This window comes from Chaetura pelagica, unplaced genomic scaffold (genome assembly GCF_000747805.2).
Source record: "Chaetura pelagica isolate M959 unplaced genomic scaffold, ChaPel_1.0 scaffold221, whole genome shotgun sequence".
Taxonomy (NCBI): Eukaryota; Metazoa; Chordata; class Aves; order Apodiformes; family Apodidae; genus Chaetura; species Chaetura pelagica.
In genome coordinates, this window is record NW_009952533.1 from 11,026,046 (window position 1) to 11,047,677 (window position 21,632).

Here is a 21,632-nt window from a genome sequence, read left to right on the forward strand (position 1 = left end):
CCAAACAAATCACCAAGACTGCAATGTCAGTTCTGGTGCTCATCAGCCAAGGAACATGGTAGGCCCAACTGCATCAAGGCCTGTTTTTTAGTTAGAGAAAAACTGTTAGCCACTGGCACTGGCACATAATTAACTGCCAGTATGAAAACCCACATTCTTTAGCATTACCAGCACAGAAAAGGGTATAAAAATGGAACAAAGAATTGGTAAAATATTTAAATATTTGGGTATTTTAGGTTATTTCTCACCAGATAAGTTGAGGTCATTCTTGTAGTCATTCTCTCCTCAGGGACGATGATTTAAGTTGTTTTTTGATACTTATCTCTGTTCCACTGTCCTTACCGTGCATGACTTAATTCTTTTCTGTCGGCTCTCTCTGTATTGGTACAGCCTATTCTTCTACACACTGTTAAACTGTAGCTGGCTTCACACTCTACAATAACACTCAAAAAGTAAAAAAGAATAAACAAAGACACAATTTCACATGCATCATCATAGATGACTGTACTCATGTTCAGAAAGTGAAACTGTAACAAGTAACATAATTTTACTCCTTCCCATGATACAGAAACATGTTACTCATTAGTTACCACTCCCATGTTAAAAACATTTATTCAGCTGCAAATTTCTTTCCAACAAATGCAAAACAGCTTTTTGGTGGTAAATAGCAGGTATTTATTTGAAATGAAAAAAATACTTCAGTACCTGAACTATTGCATTTAATCATGTATTGTTGTAGTTGTGTTACTCTACCTTTTTGCATTGGAGACAAATATACAATGAACATTCAGATATCACAGATTGCACACTAGATAGTAAATCGTCAGGCCTTTTACGTAACCACCAAAAAACAGATACTGGATTCTGCAATATAGTACAAAATTCCACACTCCAGTCTTAGCCAGTTATCTTCAATTTACTCCTGATGCTGTACAAATAAATGGCCATTTAACTAGGGCTTACAAGTTAATAACAGGACAAAAAAAATATACATTGCACTGACACAAAAAGTCAGCTGTGTTAATACTCATGCAACAAGTAACCAAACTTGCTGAAATTAAAAATACTTTCTAAAAACAGTTTTAACTGCATAAATATTTTATACACAGTTCATTTACTGAAACAAAAGGAGTCTTTAAATGATACAAAGCAAATATAAGTTTCTACCAATTTTATACATAAGAAAGTGCAAAATAACTTATCTAAAGTGTTTTGCTATTGAACTGATGAATGTCAGCTGGAGGCAGCCAACCCCCTCTCATAAGCATGACATAACAGTTGCACACTACATACAAATGTTAGGAGTACATGAATAAGAATACTACAAAGAACAAGGCAGGAGAAGACATGTGAGGTACTTGCAGAGAATACAGTCTACTAATGTTAGTGTACATGAGTATATTTTTGCTCAACAGATCTTTCCATGGAAAACAAAGCAAGTATTTGCACTAGAAGCTTGAAAGAAATGGAAAAAACCCACTCCCAAGTGAACAAAACAGCTGCCCACAGCACCAGCTGCCAGAGGAATTACAAGCAGGTGTGTTTTTTCCCCTCCACCTCCTACAAGAACATGACATTCAGAACAGCACATCTAAAGAAGTAAACCAATGGGCTGTGGTGATTGGTTTGCAAAATGTAAATTGAGACTCATCTCTGCACTCTAGAATCTGTAAAGAGTAATGACCTTGGGTTTTTTAATATGGTGCTGAACATCAAAAGCCTAGAACAAGACCTGTACAAAGCGCCTGTGCAGCTGAACCCCATCGACTACCTCTTCACTGCTGGCCCACTAGCTTCGTGACCTCGCGTTAGTACTACATGCAAGTTGTTTGCTTTAGTGTTTGTATTATTTCAGTGTTATTGCCACAGACCTTGTTATTATTAGGGTTTAATGATGTGGCTGTACAAGTTGCAGCCCATAGAAAAGAAGACTTCTTTTCCATCTGGTTTTGATCTGAAATCTGGAGGCAAGGGGAAGAAAACTGTGGACTCAGTGGCATTTAAGAGTTATTAAAACAGCCTTTTCTTCAAACTGAAAACGTTAAGGCCACTAGCCTGTCTTCTGAACTATGCTGGTTTTGCATCATTTTGGGAAGGGTGAAGGCAACGTTAGAGAGAACAGCTGAACACAGAAATTCCAGTGCTCTGCACAAGCTTACTGAGAACCTCTTCTTGTTTTTAGGTACAAATCTGTCAGGGTAGCCATGCAGCATGGCTACTTGATCTTTGGATCCAAAGGGATCTATTTGGGTCAGCTAATCTCAACAAACCTGCATTTACTCAACAGTGTGCAAGGGCTCTAAAGAAGCCTTTCTGTTCATTTGGGGACCTAGTATATATACCAAAACAGGAATATATCTCATTTTACAGACCAGCACATACATAATAAACAAACATGTATCAAAATACATATTTAACCTTCAGTGCATAAACATGTGATACCAGGGTAAATAGTAAGTGGTGAGGATTAACAAATTATTCACTGCTAGAAGCTCAAATCAAGAGAAGACAGGTGTGCTTCTGCAATGGCCAAGACCTTCTGGAAGGAGCCCTCACCACCACAGCTGATCTGGCATTTTCAGTGGTGCATTTCTGAGGACAGTGCTGGTTTTAACCATTTGCCATCCCAGAGTCACAGTCTACCCAAATAATTCCAAGTGAAGGATAATCTCATAGGCTCAAGTGAAGACACTCTCTGAAGTGCTAGCAGGTCAAAAGCAGGGCCACCTGTCTTCTGTCGGTTTGGGTCATATCCTTACCGCTATTTAAAATAATTGTGAATATACCTAGATCCAGATTAGTTTGTCACCCATTTATAAAATATATACACATACGTTAAAAACCAAAACCAAACCAAACACCTGTCTGGCCCCCACCCTCCCAGCCCAACCAAAAACCCACTGGCAAGACTTTGTTCAGAAATTAAGTCCATGGGCCTATCCAATGCACATGTTCCAATCCCAGTGGATATCAGTGTCTCTACTTCATCCCACATGTAGTGCAAAATAAACAAGAGTAGTAAAAAAATACTGCAATTAAATTCATATTGGAACTTAAAAACCATAATGGAACTCTACTGCTGTCCTCAAGTTGATGCCATGTGCTGAAACACGAAGATAGCTCTTAGAAGCATTTCTGACATGACTAATATCACCCTGTTTTAGAGCAATGCCTATTGTTCCAAAAGTTTTTTGCAAACAAGCTACAGGACAACAGCGGTTAAGTTTTATGCAGAAGGAATCAATTCTGTACCTATATGCAAGCCAATTGCTATAGACTGAAGAAGGTAAAAGCTGGTTCTTGCACTGCATGAATCAGCTGCTAAGGAACATTAAGTAATTAACAAAACTGCAGCTCTGACATATGTATAAAAGAGGCCTTATTAAATATGAACAACACTGAGGTGGTAAATAGTTTGGTATAAAATGCAACACAAGTGTACAATTTAGTTCCTGGTTATCTTACAGCTAGAATAAAATACTCCAAGTCCTATTCTCAAAAATGTTTTTGTTTGAAAAAACCCATGTAATTCTATGAATATTTTTACTTAAATGAAGATACTGTGGGCAACTGAAAGAACAAACATGCACAGACTGGATTTTTAACAGAAATACACATAATGCCTTCAAATTTTCTGTTTGTTTTTTTTTTAAACATTCGTATTTAAATTGATAGATGAGATAAAGATGCCACACAAAGTATAGCGGTTAATCTGAAGTCCCATGTAACAGGCAGTTAAGTTCATATTTAGATAAAAAGGCCATTATACCTATTTACAATATACACAGTTGCTTGCGAAGAAGGCAGATTTACAACTATCTTCTAAAAAGCCTTCCCCTCCCCCTCCCCCTGATAAAGATGACTAGCTCTACAAAAACAAGACAAGAACGGGTATTTAGGATAACTGAGGATTTTCTCGATAGCAACGTCAACATGGGTTTAGGGGTTGACGGTTCTGTTGGATTTGCAGTTATTAATCATGTCTTCCTGGGCCTTGCTCTTCACTTCATTATGCTGCTAGCCTCATTTACCATCTGTCAACACAAATCAATTCAACAATCCCTTTTTACTTTTAGTGCTTAAAACTCAGTATAAACTTAAGTGTAAACAGACAATATTCTAATCCCTTCTAATCACTGCATGATACTCTCACTAGTTTTCAGAGTGACAGGAGGGCTGAGATGGGGTCTCCAGTTTGCCAGGAGTCCATCAATTTCTGGGCCCCTCTTCTGAACCCCGCTCATGCTGCAGGTTGTAGAAGCAGTTCTGGCAGACTCTGACTGGTGATGAAATCTTCAGACGCTTAATTTCAGACTGAAACCTACTGCACCTGTCAAGGAAAACAAACAGCACTGTAAATGCAGATCCTTTCTCAACCTGGTCATTTTCTATCCAGGTGTGGAAATTACTATCACAACCTCGAATTTCAGAAAACTGTCCAAATTATCTTGACAGAGAAATGCAATACAGTGTGGCAGAAGCAGAATTTAACTTGTATGATCACCACAGAATCAATGCAATGACTCTTTAGGAAGAGTAACTTAGAAACAGCTGTTGTCACCAGTTTAGGCTCAAAGTACAGCTACAGAGATAAGACTAGAAATACCATCTTCAACTCAGTGGACCAGAGAAGAGCCTCCCACCTCAGTTCCTGAATAAGGGAAGTTCTCACACATCCTCTGTGTCATACATTTTCCTGTCTGAGGCTGCACGCTACTGATTTCTAAATCAGCATCCTTACAGTCACGCATACAGTTTACATTTTTACTTGGTTGCTTGTAGACTGACAAGAAAAACTAGCTGCTGGAAAAACTTGTGTGTTCTTTTGTTTGGCTCTCTTTGCTAAGTTAATTTGTTTAGAGTTTTTCCCTGATGGGCAATATGGAGGCTGTCAAAGCTGCAAGCAGCTAATGGCTTTGAACTGGAAGAGGGCAGATTTAGGTTAGACATTAGGAAGAAATTCTTCACTATTGAGGCTGAAGAGACACTAACAGGTTGCACAGGAAAGTTGTGAATACTGCTCCCTCCTGCCCCTCTGCTCTGAGCAAGCTCTGCTCTAGTGGGAGATGTTCCTGCCCATGCAGGGGAGTTGGAACTAGATGATCTTGAAGGTCCCATCCAACCCAAACCATTCTATGATACCTATCTTGCTAACTTTATTTATAAAGGGGCTGGTCTGTCTTTTCTATTTCCTCCCTGGAAGTTTTGAGCGTTTTGAAATTTTTTCTTCACCATTTCTCTTCCGGTAAGGGCAACCTCAGTCTTTCAGCAGATTTCTGTGACATGCAACAGCTTTACCCAGCCTAAAATTCTATAAGGAAAAAAGCCCAAAGGAAGGTGTTGGCTGGCTTACTTCTGGCAGAAGAGCTGTCCACAGTTCCTGCAATGGTGGCGCCTCTCAGTGAGCGAGAAACGAACTGCGCAGCCTGAGCAGCTGTCTCCCCCCTCGTCTTTCACCCAGTGATCGGCTGCAGACCGGCCAGGCTGATCGCTTACAGACCAGCTGAACACTCTGCCTCGACCATCTCCGATAAGAATCCTGCTGTGATCCCTGAAAGAAAAAAGCAAAAGCATTCCAGCAACAACTCTGGCACAGTAATGCACAGGATGGCCGATTTTATGTGTTGGAATAGGTAATAAGGTTATTTAAACTACCAGCATTGTAACTAATGCAGATTAGTCTGACTGAGCAATCGAGCTATAACAACACTGTATGTGCCATAATGCAGCTGCACAAGTCTACTTATTTCACTGTTTTTTAAATCTCAGTCCTTGAACAAGGCTGCCCTGAACAGAAGCACCTGAGAACAGCAGTGGAGCTGCTCCATGCTCCATATCGCTTCCCGAGAAAAACGTTTCAAGCCATCACTTGGGAGGTACTCACTTGGAGATGCCAAGTGCAGTGATTTCTGCTGGATGTGCGTTGTCTTTGCGATCAAATGCCGTGTGCATAGTTAGTTTGCTTCTGAACACCAGCTGACGCTCCCATCTGTATCCTGGAAATGAGTAGGAAGTAGGAGGGAAAAAGCAAATTTGCATTTGTTCCCTCCTCCCCCAACATGTATGGATGTGTGACTTTGCAGAACGAAAAAATCTACCCCCGAGGGATAACTCTCTGGGACTCAAGTTTTTCACGGAGGAAAAACATGTTTTTCAGCTGCTGCTCAATGTATGGAAGAAAGGAGAGGATACAAAACCATGTACAGAGCCTCCAGTTGGGAACTGCAGATAATTTAGTACAGGGAAACCTTGTACTAAAGCCTGACAGGACTGGGATAGCTTTATTTTTGAAGTCCAGACTCAGATTTCCAACTGTCATTGATTTTCTTAATAAAAACTCGTATGATGCCATGTTTTGGGTATAGGACTAAAGCAGTTTTTATAACATACCAGTGCTTTGGCTGCTGGTCAGCAGTACTGGCCAAGTGCCAAGGTATTCTCTTTTTCCCCACTCTGCCCTGCCCCCCATCCCCTGCCAGAAGTGCAGTACATTGTGAGGGGACACAACCTGGACAGCTGATTCAAACTGATCATAGCAATATTTCACACGTTATAACATCATGCTCAGCCATAAAACTGAGAGGAGAGGTTTTTGGGGAAGGCAGACATTTGCTCAGAGTCTGGCTGGCCACCATTCTGCTTGTGGGAGGTGATGAGTGACTGCCTTTGCATCACTTGTTTCATCTTCCTCTTTCCTTTGCTCATTAGACTTCACTCAGAAGATCCCTTGCTTTTGTTCTTTCTGTTCTCTCCACCATGCCACTGCAGGGAGCTGTGGGGGTGGTTGTGAGTGGCTTAGCTGCTGACCAGGGTAAACTCAACTTCTCAAGAAAACCTTGAACTACATGAAAATTTTGTACTTTTGTTTTCTCTTCAGTGACCATTTTGGAATTTGGAATCAATCAACTGTGCTCAAAGCTGCATAGATAGAGAGAGACTGCCTCATGGGTCAATGATGACAGCAAATATACCTGACAGAGAAACCGTGCCCAACTTGTTTTACCTGGTTTAAGCTTGCTGTAGTGCCGTGCTTCAGCGTAGCTAGGGTGTGGGTGGTTGACCTGAGCATGGGGATGCATTTTTGCTTGTCCTTCAGAATAATTCACAAAGATAAAGCCATCTTTCTCATCCAAGCTGAGCTGGTCTGACCAACGCCTGGAGTCATCAGAGCCACTGTCTGCTGACCATGCAGCTGCTGCTCTGTTTGATGATGACCTAGGCCTGTGGCTGGTGCTGCTTGGTTGACTCTGGCTCTCCTGCAGTTTTGGGTCCTGTGCATGGCCTGTGCATGGGTCATCTGCCTCAGAATCACTGCTGTCCTCTTCATGGGCCTCCTGCCCTGGATTCATCCAACAGGAGAGAAGATGCTGTTAGTAAAACTGCTTATAGCCTGAGCTTTATCCCTTCTCTGCTGCTGCACTACCTACAACCCAAAAGGCACCACCAAAGAATGACTAGGGGGAAACTTCATGCAGGCATCTCAAAGCCTTTGCAGATGAATGTCTGCAAAGCTCCTGCCAGGAATCACACTATTCATCTTTTTTCTTTGCACAGGTCTGTCAGAAAAGAGCAATTCTTAACTGAAGCTGTTTCCTACAATAGTCTGTCTGAAGTAGGCTATGAGACACAATGAGTAACATTTCCAAAAATGCTCAAGTTCACAAAACCAAATCCTGCTCCCTTTCAGCAAAACTGACACAAGTAAGGACTAAGAAACATGACGCAGATTTATTAATAACAGGCTTTGTTAATACAAAAAAGCAACTGCTGAACAGATGCATATTCCTAATAGCATTGGGAAAAAAAGAGCTTAGTTATAATAATTACTAGTGAGCTGTATTATATAATAATTACCAATGAGTATTGTTTGATCCAGATCATAACATCAACATGAGAAGGGCAAGAGGAAGATGATATGGCTAAAAGAAACACCCCCCAAGCACAGACAAAAATCTTTGACAGGACAAAATCAGATGACTGCATTGCTTGTCTAAACAGCATGCTCTACCATCAGTAGACTTTTTAAATACTCTGTTATGCTACACTTTCACTTCAAAATAGTAACAATAATAACAACAACAACAATAATAATCATCTAACTTTTTGACTTGGTGGCATCCATTCAGTTCACCAATAGCAGAAAACCCCCACACAGACATGTTTAGTCTTCACAGAAAAAAAAAGTTATGATGGGCATGATTTTTTCTTACTCAGAGCGGTATGAAGCTCTCATAAGCAAGGTGGTGAACAAAGAACTCAGGTGCTTTATTTATTATGCCTACTGCATGTCTATTGTCTTCTGGGACAAAATCCTCATTGTCCATTCTGCACTCTATAACCACAGGATTTTACCTACCTATAGCAAGATCAGATAAGAAGCAAATACAAAATACATGTCAGAAAACATACCTATTTGTGCTTCCTGACAATCCTCTTGCATTTCCAGCACCTCCACAGGCTCTGGAGCTGGTGTTTCTGGTACTTGCAAAAACTCCATCCGCCAGAACTGGAGGGACAAGGGATAAGCTAAGTGGCACATGCTGAACTCTTAGCTTTGTTCTGAGCTACTTCTAGAGTTAAGATGGCTTATTAGAACTGTGGATTTGCATTGGCAGCACAAGAGGCAGGTCATGTCTCCATACAGGCTAGATACTATAAGAGGATCAAAAAGTGTCCAAAATAGAGAAGGGAAGGAAAATGTATGCTGCTGACTATTGCTAGTTACAGATCACAATTGCTGCACCCAAAAGGAATAAGAAAACTGAAAGACCGCATAGGAATCCTAGCTCACTGAGGGAGTTTTCCATGAATCTTAAATGTCCATCTAACTTGTGGACAGGATACAGTGCAGAAACAGTACAGCTGGTTCCAGAACCAAAAGCATTATTTACCCAGTCTCCCTCCTTCCTGAAGAACTATTTGTTCAGGTAGAGCACCAGAGTGTAGGAGGACTGCTTTTAGGACACGGTGTTGGACAGACATGACTAACTACTACTACTTCTAAAGGTATAGTCTTATTTTTCCAAGCAGTGATTCCTGCTTGGATTCTTGTACTCACCCGGACAACTCCGTCCGAATGTCCTGTTACTATGACGTTCTGGGTATCCCATTCATTCATCTCTGACACAAAGCAACACATTATTTGCTGGCTTCGGCCAGTGAAAGTGTTTACACTTGCAGTAGGACTGCCATTAATGCTCCATACATGAATGTAAGTGCCAGCACATGATACAATATCCCCCTGCAAAGACAATATGTCCATATTTCAATACAAGTCTCAGGTTTTCTTCAGCAAAAATATAAGCCAGGTTTATTTATAAGTCAAGTTCAGTTGTCCAGGTTGGCACTTTTCAGGAAGTTCTATTCAAGCTGAGTTTGGCCACCTAAACAAATCTTTAGGACAATATGCATTTTGAAAAAAAAATTCACAGAAAACCAGACTTGGTAGCAACCTATTTTTGGTATTTACAGTGTACGAGTAGACCAATTCCTCCCCTTTTCACAGCATAACAATCCAACAGTGTATCTGCAGTACTTTCCCTTCTCAGTTTTCAAAGGCTGCTCATGTTGACTCTGCTCTATTTCACAAACATGCACCACCTTCAATTTAATTTGCTTTGTTATTGGGAAGAGAGCAAGAGACGGTCTGAATTAGTGCAGAGGGAAATAGGTGCTGCAGTCTAAAATACTGGCAGCATTACAACCACCAGACTACCAGCAGCTAATAAACTGTCCCCCTTGCTACCCCCTCCTTGCATTACAGCCCTGTTTTGTATTGGTTTCAATTGCTACATCTCCTCCAGTTGCAACAAGGCCCATCCAGCCCTGAAGGAGCAGCTACATAAAGTTTCAACTCAAGCAAATTCTTTGATATGCCTGGGGGCCAGATAAATGGCAACCTCTAACTCACAGGGAAACAAGATTTTAGGATATGTCTGTTTCTGCTACGATTGTCACTGCAGCTTCATCCAAGGTCTCTTCTGCTTCCTTTAAATTAAGTGTAAGAGAACAGAAGTGAACCAAGGTCACATATAAATATCTTTCCTTAGGTTCTGTGGCAGGTTTGACAACCCACTTTGAACTCCACACCAACTACACTGCTGCTGGCATTATTATTAAGCCCTTCTGAGCTCAAGCTGCTCTGCAAGGAATAAACCCAAGTGTCTCTGGACAAAAGATGCAAATTATTCCCTAAACAGCTAATTACTTTTTAGACAAGATACACAAGTTTTGCCAAACTAACAGAAGAGCCTAGTTTGTTTTTCTTCAGTTTAACACTTCCTGACTCCGGCTAGTGTTCCCACAGCCCACTGGTGAATGGTGTTTGGTTCTTACCGTTAACTCATTTATGCAGAGTGCTGAAACAGGAGCCCTGTGACCTCGAAGCTGCGTTAGAAAAGAGAGTTTATTCAAATCCCAGATGATGCAGGTGCGGTCCCGTGATCCACTCACAATTATGTGATAAGCTAGCGATGCTGTTAAACACGTGACAGTGTCAGTGTGACCCAGTAATGCCTGCAAAACAGAAGTCAGGATGAGCAAGCTGCAATCAGAAGAGAATACAAAAAATACTACACTAAACCCACTTATATGAAAAGATTCAGATAATGTAAACATGAATATGCCATCAGAAGATGCAACTGACTTAGAAGTACTCAGTTGGCAACTAATTTCTTAATGTAAAATGATATGAGTAATATTTTTTTCCATTTAAAAAGTACCCCCACAAAACCAAATTTCAGGAGTCTAATGTTATACAGCCTTCTCTGCAGAAAAACCCCAAACAAACCAAAGGAAATTTCCAGCCCATTTTGCATCCATCTGCATTGGTAGCCTATTTATAGGGTCAGTATGTGTTCCAGGCTGCACCTGAAATGCTATTTTGAAAAGACAAATCCTTTGTAAATGTAAAACAGCTCCTATACAAATTTCTGTTGAGAAAAGACAAATGAGACAAGAAAGAGTTGAAACCAAAAAGGCAAAGTCAATTGAAAGGAAGGGAAAACTACAAACATCTTGTATTAGACCTTGCTTAACCCAACCATGGAACAGGCTCTGGAATAGCCAACCTAGCTGACTATAACAACAATACACAGCTTTTAGAATCTTTTGAGGAAATTAAGGGGTTTTTTTATTTGTTTGTGGATGTGTTCTGTAGTTTTGTTTGTTTGTTTGTTTTTTTGTTTTCTTTTTAGGAAACACATAAGACTTACTCAGCACTTAGCTGCAGCTGACTTTTAAGTACAGATGCTCATTTGTTAGATTAAAAGTTGATGTTTTGAGTTAATGAAGCAAGAACAACTTAAGGTGATTGTGAACATATATACACTCCTCCACAAATATCACTGCCAGAAAGAGTGAAGTTTGGCACTGAAATGTAATTTAAATTGAAATTTTTTAAGAAAAAAAGTAAACTAAAAAAATGTCAATAGGAAAATGAACCTTTAAGACAATCTCCTTCACAGTTCTCCCTTCAGATGGGGGTATTTTATATAAACACTACAATAAAGTAGGCAATTTCACAAAACACACCTATACAATTTTACCACCTCTATCAAACTTCTCATCTCTCCAAAGAGCTCCTAGCCATCAACTGTCCTTAAAAAAAATGCAACTTCAAACATGCATTTTGCACACTTTCAGTGCAGTTCAGTACTAGTCAGTTCTCCAAAGGTCTGCTGTGTCTAAGCTTACTATGTCAGCAATACTCATTTCATAATTCCTTTGATCTTGTAACAGAATTTATGTAAAGTGCATCTTTATTCTATTTTACCTGTTTCAGTGTGAGAGCTTTAGCTTTTTCTTTGGAGATTCCCATTTCCCACACACACACTGCTGTGCTTGTTCCTCCAGTGATGACTAGTTTGGGGTTGGGACAAATGGCACAGAGTATCTGACCCCATTCTGATAAACATTCATAAACAATTACTGCCTAAAAATAAAGAAAACAAAGAAGGATTACTTGCAGGATTAGTATTTGGTAGGATAAGAATAAAAACCTGAAAGTCACCCTGCATGCTGGACCACTAAGTAACTAAGGTTTTGCTGCCACCCCTTAGGCAGTTTCTCCTCAAGCAGAAGCAATTCCAGCCTTTTTCATAAGATGCCCCCTGAGAGAACACAAGATAGGAGTTTTAACTGCATATATTTAATTAATTCACTTTTTGTAGACTTGGTAAAAAATCATTAATGAGTTTGTCATTCTGCCAGCATTCTGATGAACACCACCAGACAGGGAACAATAAAACATACACAATACACGATTATTTCATTCACATGTGAAACAGATTGCTATTGTTAAGATTTTTTTTCCACTACTTAGTACTCATTGGTTTTGGTACATTCTGCACTGAAACAAATTCTAGACTACAAACCTTGTCCGACTCATAGGTACCCAGTCTACAGCTGAGGTCTGCATAGCCCCAAGCAAAAGTTTTATTCCATGTAGGTGGGATGAGAACCTTATTCTGTTCTACTGCCAGGATGCCTTTATCCGTGCACACTATCTGTCCCACAGGCTCCTTGAGCTCTGAAAGAGAAGATGAGGTTATGTCTTACTGCTAGCACAGAGAAATACTATCTGATCCTGTTAAATACCTGATGTTCTACAAAAGCAGGATCCCCGCACTGGCTACGTTACACAAATCTTTGTTTCAACTGCAACGATGGCAAGTGTTGCTATATGCCTAAAAAAAGCAGGGCTAAGCACCATCAGTAATGTTGAGAACATGACAAGAATCACAGATAGCTCTGGTCCCACTTGTGATGCTGCACCAGGTGTTCTTCAGACAAGATGTCTGTCGTCATTAAAAGTGATCATACCATTTTCAGTACAAGTAAAAATACGTTTTTGGTATCGATTCAAACATCTCAATGTGATATTGATTACATTCCTGAAGAGAGGCCTGTGGTGTCCTACCTGTTTTTTCCAATGGAAATTCCAGGCTTTGCAAATATACCTTAGTGTTTTCTAGTTTCCTGTGAGTGTAGCCCTGCTATGTACTGTGTAATAGTACATCCTTCTCTCTTTACAGCAGGCAGCATAGATTCATTTAATCAGGAAAGAAATAATTGTACAGCATTTACCTGCCTTACAGACTATCGACTTTGGTTAGTCCTATGTCAGGTATGAAGCAAAAAACCACCTTTTTTATCTCACTGCAGCTGCTGACACCACCCTTTCTTACCAACATTTCTCAGTATATCTTGGCACTGCGATAAAGAATCCTGCTACAAAAATTTAGGCTACTGCAGGCCCAAAAGAAATGCTCCCTAAATATTGTTTGTTAAGTTAAAACTTTAAAGAGGTGTTTGGGGCAAATTTTATCTATTAAAAAAAAATAAACTGGCACAGATTTTGTGCTTCCCAAGTATTTTTCCAGGTAGCCAAGGACATAATTTTACAGCATTAGGATATTTCAAATTTGTCCTTCTCACAAATGTACAGATGTTAATAATATTATAACTAGGCAAAACATGGAAAAGGATGATCTTGCTGAAACTCTGAATACTCTGGTAGAGTAATAGCAATAATAACTGTGGTTTTACAGTTTACCTTTCACTGGGGCAAGAGATGGCCGCAGGTTGTCCAAATGATGGAAAAAAATCTTGTCACTTGTGGAACCAGGGGGCACAGAGGCTCCTACAGCCTCTCCATTCAGCCGGCTTCTAACACGCTTTGGTGGGTGTGGCTTTTTAAAGAGCTGAAATTCATCAGGAAATTAATCATCACCACAAATTACAAGAGCACAAGATCATCAGTATGTCCAATTAACCTCCTAAAAATTCTGCAGGTCAGCAAATGTCTGGGCTACGAGAAGATGGATAGAGAAGGCACATCATACAGCATTCACATGGACAACTGATCTCAAAAACCACCAGCTCCAGTGAGAAAAAAACCCTGCTTTCTCCTTCGAGTGACTGTTCCTCTTGCTTATTCATTCCGCTCTGCACCCCCAGGCTGTAGCATCTTAGAACCCTTGCAGAATATGGCAGAGTCCTCTTCCAAATGCAGCATCAGCTCTTAAATGTTTTACAATACAACTTTTTAAAATGGGACACAGAACTACCAGGGGCATTACTGGTGGCAGAGATGGGATAAAGATGATATAGTCCTCATGTTACATCTCCATGCAGCAAAGGAGTGAAAAAGTACATAGCAGCCATGTCTCTGAGACAGTCTACCCTAGATCTCCTGTGAAAAGTCACAGAGACTCATAGCAATACTATATAGCTGCTTATCTATAGCTGTCCTACAACCTCCCCATTCTATATTAAAATATTTCAATTTGTGTGTCATCTGGTAAGTTATAATTCTACAAAGGGGTTATACCTGCTTTGGTATCTGTCCAAAGTTATTAATGAAACCAATGGTAGCTGTCTCTTTTAATGGATCATTGATGTTATAGATGTCCACTTGCCCCTCATAGAAGAGATGGTGAAAGACATTTACAGCTTCTACTGCAGCAGGACCTTGCTGCTTATAGCCAAAGATCAAGTCAATCCACTCATGCAGATGTGCACTCACAAAGTCACATTCCAGAGCCTGTAATTCAGAGGGCATGCATTAAAACTTGTTGTATCACTCATCAATTGTGTCCACCCACCTGCCACAAAGAAAAATGCAAACCATATTTTGACACATTCTTGTTACGTTTTGATGTTTCACTGAAGCAAGTCTTGCCTCAGGGTACTCTCTAGCCAAAAAGGAAGGGAAGAAAACAACAGTTCTACAGACCTCTGCAACAATTACCCATCAGCCCAGAACTCATGGACTGGCTACTAGCTGTGACTGCTTGAATTGAGCTTAGATTCATCTGCAGTGGAAAGTCACAACTAATGTTTTCTATTGCCATGATTAAAAGTGCAAATTACCTCCCGATGAACTCTGATAAATTCTCGAGGATCTCCTTTTGCCCATGGGGGGAGGATTACATCACCAAGTTTAGTGCCATTTTGTTTGCAACCTACAAAAGATTTAAAAAAAATAATTAAAATTGGAGATAAGCACTGAAACTGCACTGCAACAGCAATGGTGAAAAAAAAAACTTTGTAAAAAAATATCAAATTCTAACACTGTTCCTTTACAAGGGAGGCCATTTCAGACTTTTCTTTAAAATACTGTGTCATTTTTAATTGTCAGGCAATAGAACATGAAAAATTCTGCCACCGTTGTTCACTTAAGATTGCATACAGGAGAAGGAATTAAAATACTCCTTGCTAAGATTTCTGAAGATGGTAAGTGTTTCAGCATATACTCTTCAAAACAAACATTACTCTTCTAGCTATAGGCGCTAATTAGATTACCTTTCCTCAGTCTTCACAATTTCATAATGTACAGTCTGAACTCAAAAGCTTTATATCCCCATGAAGTGCTCTTGGAAAATGATTTAGTTTTGATTTTTCTATGTAAATTGCTGCATTTATCTCACTATCATGGGAAAGACCCACTGCAGTACATGAAAGATAATGAACACTGGAAAAAAAGTTTAATGCCACCATTGAGAATGACGTACATACAAAGGAACAGGTATCTCCTATGGCCAAGAGGTGTGAAATTTGACACCTGTTGAATAATCACTCTCACAAAAGCTAACTGCAACATTTCAAAAAAACCTTTAAGAATATTTTAAGAGAAAAGTTCTGAAAGTGAAAACTGTCCAACAGATTTTTGCAGTGCTTAAAACATATGCAAAAAATTAGGCAAACACCACAATGGAGTAGTAAGCTACGTGGAGGAAAAACACAAACCAGAGAACCTCCAAGTAAATCATAATTACCTGCATTTTAAACTGGTAAAAAAACAAAAATCAACTAAAACATGCCACTCCAAACAAAAACCCTTATTCAGTAATTCTCAGAACACAGTTTGCATTAATTGTCACTGTTTGACTTGGGTTCGACAACTTCTTAAAATAAACACTCACTGCTTGAGAAAATGTCTCAAATTTGATAAATCTGAAAAAAATAACTCTGGGGTACCAGAGAGGAAATAAGAATTCCTGATATGCTCTTCCCGATGAAACAATGAATTCTGAATCATTCAGACTTTCAGATATAACACTGAATAAACATGCAGTATCAGGAGATACCAACAGCAGTCCTGGTTATGCTTTCACATCAGAACATGCAAGTCATTTATAATTTCTCTCATGTAGTTAAGCAGATCTTTTTCTGCCCAGTGAGATATTCTTGTCATGGCAGACTGGCACTGCTCTTTCACCCATAGCAACACTATCACGCTCTTTCTGCTTACCTAGGTCAAAGTTGTTGGAATTGAGCAGAAACTCGGGGAGGTAGAAGAACTCTGGGATGAGCTCCTTCACGTCTGCCATGTTGTGCTTCGATGCTGAATACCAGGCCTCCCGCACGCTGTGAAACATCCGGTCAGCCAGGTCAAAGTGACCGCCCTGTGGGACAGAGAGAGAAGCACATCAGCATCAGAATATCTCTCAGCACAGAAGGTTTTGCCAAGAGGGCAAATCAGAGCACCCTCTGCCTAATAAAGACACTGGAGAACACAGCATGTTCAAACACAAGGGATTTAAAAAGCTGCATTACTTTTTGCAGTAACCGTACATAACATTGTAACAATAACTGTTACAACAACAGTAAACATAAAGCACTAGAGATGTACAGAATTTTACAAAGAGAGTCATCTAGCCCTATTTCAAAGTTCAGTCTCTTCCAAAGAAACACAAATCTTTTTTGCCTTATGGCTTCTATCTAGGAAAATATTTGTCATGTAATGTTACAAATCCCATTACCCATCAAACTGGTGAAGGATTCCAGGCTCTGCAAGTGTTTATTTTAACACTCAGTACTAAAATGGCTCTTTGGATAGACATACTGGCTTAAAATAACAATCTGTCAACACCTGCAGTACTGAACTAAATAACTGATTATTTCAACAGCAGACAAAAAAAGCATGATGAGCAAGTATTTTTCACAATACAACTTGCTTTATTTTTTGTCTGCTGATATTTTATTCCGCATATATTTAGAAAAACATTCAAACTGCAAGAAAAAAACAACAACTTCATTACAGCTTCAACAAAGAAACATCAAAAAACCCCCAGGCAATAATAAATACTAAAAACATTTCTTCTGCTGTGTTTGATGAAACAAAGCCAATTGATTGTATTTTTCTCTACAGTAGGAAAGAAACACCAAGTGAGGTGATGTAATTTTTACCTGTAACCGTAAAAAAATCTGAGTAAAAGGCTCCATCCGGACAAGATAGGAAGCCACTATCATGGCTGATGAATAGTGGGTCCCATAGTGATAAGCTGGAGTTTCTCCTGCAGAAGATTAAAAAACCATAAACAGAATAAAGCAATTAGGTGACAAAATCAGTACTAACAACAACAACAAAAAAATAATTAGTGATGCATTTTGAATACTCTGTAACCTTGGACATCTTTAAACTTGGAATTTGAAATTTTCATTCTCAAGTATCTGAAAGCTTTCATTTTTCTCATAGACACCATTTGAGTTTAGGCTGCAGTTGAGTAGTCCTAATTCAGTGGGATTCTGCAGAGTAATACTGAATGGCTAGTAATTTTTAAACTAATTTAAATGTTACGGCACAGATATGGTGATTTCTTCTGAAGTAACTTTTTTTTTTTTTCGCCAACTTTTAGTCTTAGTGGTTACTGTGGAATTAAATGCTTGGGTAGAAACATGTCTCAGAATCGTTGGTACAGCTTTTGTCCAGCTTTTACTTTTTTAATTTCCTGGCAAAAAATCTGCATAAACACACTTAGAACATTCATTTCCAGAAATAAACATCTTCACCACCTGCTGCTGTTTGATACAGAATAGAACTGCAGTAGTTAAACAGGCTTCTGTCTTCAAGAAAACCACACAAAAATTAAGTGTCTCATGTAATAGCTGCCTTGCCAAACACATAAGCTTTTTTTAAACACATAAGGATGCTCTAAAATCAAGAATATGTAACTTTATTACTTAATTGCACCTCAGAGTTGTGGGGCGTTTTTTTAGCTTAAAAAAATGCAGTTTCCTTAGCAAAAAAAATATGTATTAAGAAATTTAAAAGCTAGAGTACTGCTAATGTAAAAGTATTCCCATTCCTTTGTACAACTTACTGCCTTGCACGAACACTCAAACTGCACTAGCCGAGACAGCTGGGTGTGCACTTCACGTGCTTCCCCATTCTAGCCTTTACACAAACTGTTCTACAGATGCCACTTGGATTTAAAACAAACAACACTGCAAGAAAACAGACACATCTTTCCTCTAATTTAGTATTTCTTGAAGAGTCACTAAAAACCACAACAGTGTTTTGCATATCCACATCCAGACTTCTTGAGCCATAACACAAAAATCCACAACTCCCTCCCGTGATGTGACAGGCACATATCCCTCTGCTCTTCCTGCAGGATGTATTGTTACTTACCATTGGGATCTTCCCAATCTTTGTATCGTTTCTTGTACTGGGCTAACCTGTCTTCTGTTTGAGCTCCCATGGGCTTGGCCAGGTTTCTGAATGTTTTGGGATTTGTGAGATCCAGTTCCTTTAAAAATAAAACAGACATCAAACTTACAAAAAAAAAAAAAAAGAAACAACCAAAAAGCCCTTTCAACACTGTTGAATACTGTGTTTAACACCAAACACCTTCTAAGACTGTCATCTTCTACACACACAGCAGATGCAATGTTGTATATGATTAAAACAGTCCTTCATTCTGATCTGAGAGTGCCAGTGTTTTTTATTTTAAGTCACATCAGGGCTCTGGATAACTTCTACCCTGCTCCCTTCATCCTGTTCCTCCATTCCCCCTAATTTTGTTCTTGAATACTCAACAAGCACTCTAACAATATTTTATGTTATGGTCTGGCTGGTAGCAATGGCTACCCACAAAAGCATTAACAGGATGTTTAATCTTTTTCAAAAGCAAATTCTTCACCATGGGGCCAGATTTCATAGTAACTCATCCTACAGTCTTCTGGACAAGCGTGCTTTTTTCTGTGGGCATAACATCCTTCAGGATATTCAGAAGAAAGCTAATGCAAAGACTTACAGGAACTGCTGCAACACAGAAAGACAAGTGCCTTAGAGGAATCTATCTGACCCAGCCCTCACCTGTGCACAGTCCATTAAAATCAGCATAGCCAAGGACCTGTCTGCATGGGACACCTCTAATATCCTACCCACTGACAAGTGGGAGCAACATTACAAAATAGATGAAACCAACTAACTGACAATAGTTAGCTTTGGTTTCACCAAGGCAGTAGGAGCAAGCTGTTAATAGTTGCAAAACTTCCAACATGTAAAACATTACAGACAAGGCATTTTATTTACCTCTGAATCGTAGTCTGCGAGGATCCAGGGAAAGACAGGGTACTGCATGAGATCATTATAGGATCTGCCCGCCAGAGTGTTTAAGTGCATCAGGTACTGGAAGTTACTGATTTCTCCTCTCTTAAGGAAGACAGATAACAGCACTGTAAAGTGTTCACTTTGCAACAATCAAATATCCATGCTGCCAGACTCTCAAAACATTCATCTCTCCCCAAACATACCAATCTTCACTATTACGATGCTCACTCTACTTGTACTACCAGTCCCTCCCCTTGCATTTTCAACAGTAGGATCATTTGATGATGACATCACTAAATACTACCAACTAAAATGCTGGGATATACTTTCTAAAGTAGTGTATTTCACCTGTTTGAATAAGAGGATGTTAATTCTGTGCACTGATTGATTATGTATCAATACAAAATGTGGAATTTAATTTAAAAAAAAATATCTAAAATTGTCATACTTACTTCCCATCTTTGAGTAACAGATTTTTCTCCCACTAAAGTGCTAAGCAATCCAGACCTAAGGGGAAGAAGGAAGTGCATTTTCTGACTTAGCAGTGAGATCTGGGTCACATCTTCACAAGGCAACAAAAAGTTTTAATCTTAAAACTTTTAAATTGTAACAATTAGAAAAACCCAGATTTGCTCCTTTTTGCTTTAGCAGTTCCTTTTTTTTTTCTTCCTAAACACAGACTGTTAAAATTATGCACATTAATTACACAAATGACTGCAAGTACAAATATATCTAACAGGCTGCCCAAGAAGAAAATACTTTTAACAACTTGGATAAACCTAATGGCCTTGGCACTCCAATTCCTTTCATGACATACCCGTATACCAATAACATTAATCCTGGTAGCATATATTAACTAGTAAGAAGATACAACAGTGTTGCAAATAGTATTAGGACATTTGAAATAAATGCAGCACATTGTTATTTATTTTGGTGATGCCCAATTTTAAATTGAGGTTGCAGTACCCTCCAGTGAATTCTGACTACAATGTGAGCATCATTTATTTGAAACTGATGAGCTAGAGAGCTTGTGAGGAACAGAATCACTTACCCTTGCTCTACGCTGGTGTTTGGTCTTTGCCCAGACACTGACTCTGAACTGTCAGTTAGAGATGGCACCACAGCCAAAAACCTGCATTGGCAGTTAAAAGGAGATTAAGATCAGTGTTTCTGTCCTTTGTATGTCTTCTCCATAGAAGCTGAGTGCATTTAGTACAGTTACAGACGTCGTTTTGAGCAGCCATGTAACATCTTCAACATAATTGTAATGACCCTTTTCTCACTGAATGCATATCTCAAGTTCTGCATGCAGGCATTAGTGCTTCCTAGTGGTTCTTTCATGCAGCTCTAAGTTGCTATCAGGTCATCCACGGCCTAACACCCACCACTCCTGCAATCTGCTGCTGGTTGTTAGGTTCCTGAGGCTCAAATATGGCTCAACACAGATACTTGCAAAAGTTCAGATTAAATAATTTATTTTACAATACCTTTGATAAACTTTGTTTCTAACCCCTTTTTGGAAAGCTAGAAGATAGTTCCGTCCGTCTCCTGAGAAAACTTCAATTGCAATTGGCTGAAAACAGAGAAAAACCCATGTAAACGCTTACACAATCTGCTCCTCACCTCTGAAGGTCAGGCACATACCAGTTCAGTCACACTGCACTACATCTGACACCAAATTATGGCAAAGCAGACTTTGCTTAGTGTGGCCAGATATTTTGTTTTTGGAAGGCTAAAATTCACCAACAGACCAAATATACTAAACCACAATAAGACAAATGCTCAAACAAGAATGCCTGACTTAAGCACTTGAATTTCAACACAGCGAATAGCTTCATTTCCAAATGCTGATCAGTTATGTACTTATTTTACTTTTTTAAAACGACATTGTCAAAAAAATCCAAGGTTGGCTCCTCAATGCAAATACAGTATCTAAGGTACCTGCAAAAGGTATCTCCTTTTATGTACTTCCTTGATATCTTCATATGCAAAAATGCTGCATGTTCTTTTGAGTTGACTTGGACCTTGCCTTGCTCCTCTAGGTATGATTGGCTCATGCATCCTGTAAATGAGCATAAACAGGCAAGTAAGAAGTGATTAAAAAGAAGACAATTTAAAAGATTCATTCTCTTAGTTAATATGAGAGTCCAGTTATATAAACAGCTGATTTTCACAACATAACATACTACATTGACCAGCTTGTGAGCACAAAGGAACTGCTTCTGAGCTCTTTCTGAATCTGACATGATTCTAGAGTTGAGTCTGCAAAAATGTCATTAAATACTTTTTG

The 21,632-nt window shown here is 39.3% G+C and overlaps 1 protein-coding gene across 1 annotated transcript in view; it reads right to left on the reverse strand.

The window, feature by feature from the left end:
• Positions 1–3,647: 3,647 nt before the first annotated feature.
• The window catches only part of WDFY3 (WD repeat and FYVE domain containing 3), a 100,320-nt gene continuing 82,335 nt past the window's right edge, over positions 3,648–21,632 (reverse strand). The window contains exons 46-65 of the mRNA XM_010008948.1: positions 21,284–21,404; positions 20,830–20,915; positions 20,394–20,474; positions 19,795–19,849; positions 19,325–19,444; positions 18,419–18,536; positions 17,194–17,300; positions 16,256–16,409; positions 14,875–14,966; positions 14,333–14,545; positions 13,556–13,703; positions 12,375–12,529; positions 11,774–11,932; positions 10,336–10,515; positions 9,059–9,241; positions 8,410–8,506; positions 7,004–7,339; positions 5,885–5,996; positions 5,354–5,551; positions 3,648–4,330 (exon numbers count right to left, since the gene is read on the reverse strand). Coding sequence (XP_010007250.1) covers positions 4,210–4,330; positions 5,354–5,551; positions 5,885–5,996; positions 7,004–7,339; positions 8,410–8,506; positions 9,059–9,241; positions 10,336–10,515; positions 11,774–11,932; positions 12,375–12,529; positions 13,556–13,703; positions 14,333–14,545; positions 14,875–14,966; positions 16,256–16,409; positions 17,194–17,300; positions 18,419–18,536; positions 19,325–19,444; positions 19,795–19,849; positions 20,394–20,474; positions 20,830–20,915; positions 21,284–21,404 — 2,836 coding nt within the window. The 3' untranslated portion in view covers positions 3,648–4,209. The remainder of the gene's footprint in view (positions 4,331–5,353; positions 5,552–5,884; positions 5,997–7,003; positions 7,340–8,409; positions 8,507–9,058; positions 9,242–10,335; positions 10,516–11,773; positions 11,933–12,374; positions 12,530–13,555; positions 13,704–14,332; positions 14,546–14,874; positions 14,967–16,255; positions 16,410–17,193; positions 17,301–18,418; positions 18,537–19,324; positions 19,445–19,794; positions 19,850–20,393; positions 20,475–20,829; positions 20,916–21,283; positions 21,405–21,632) is intronic.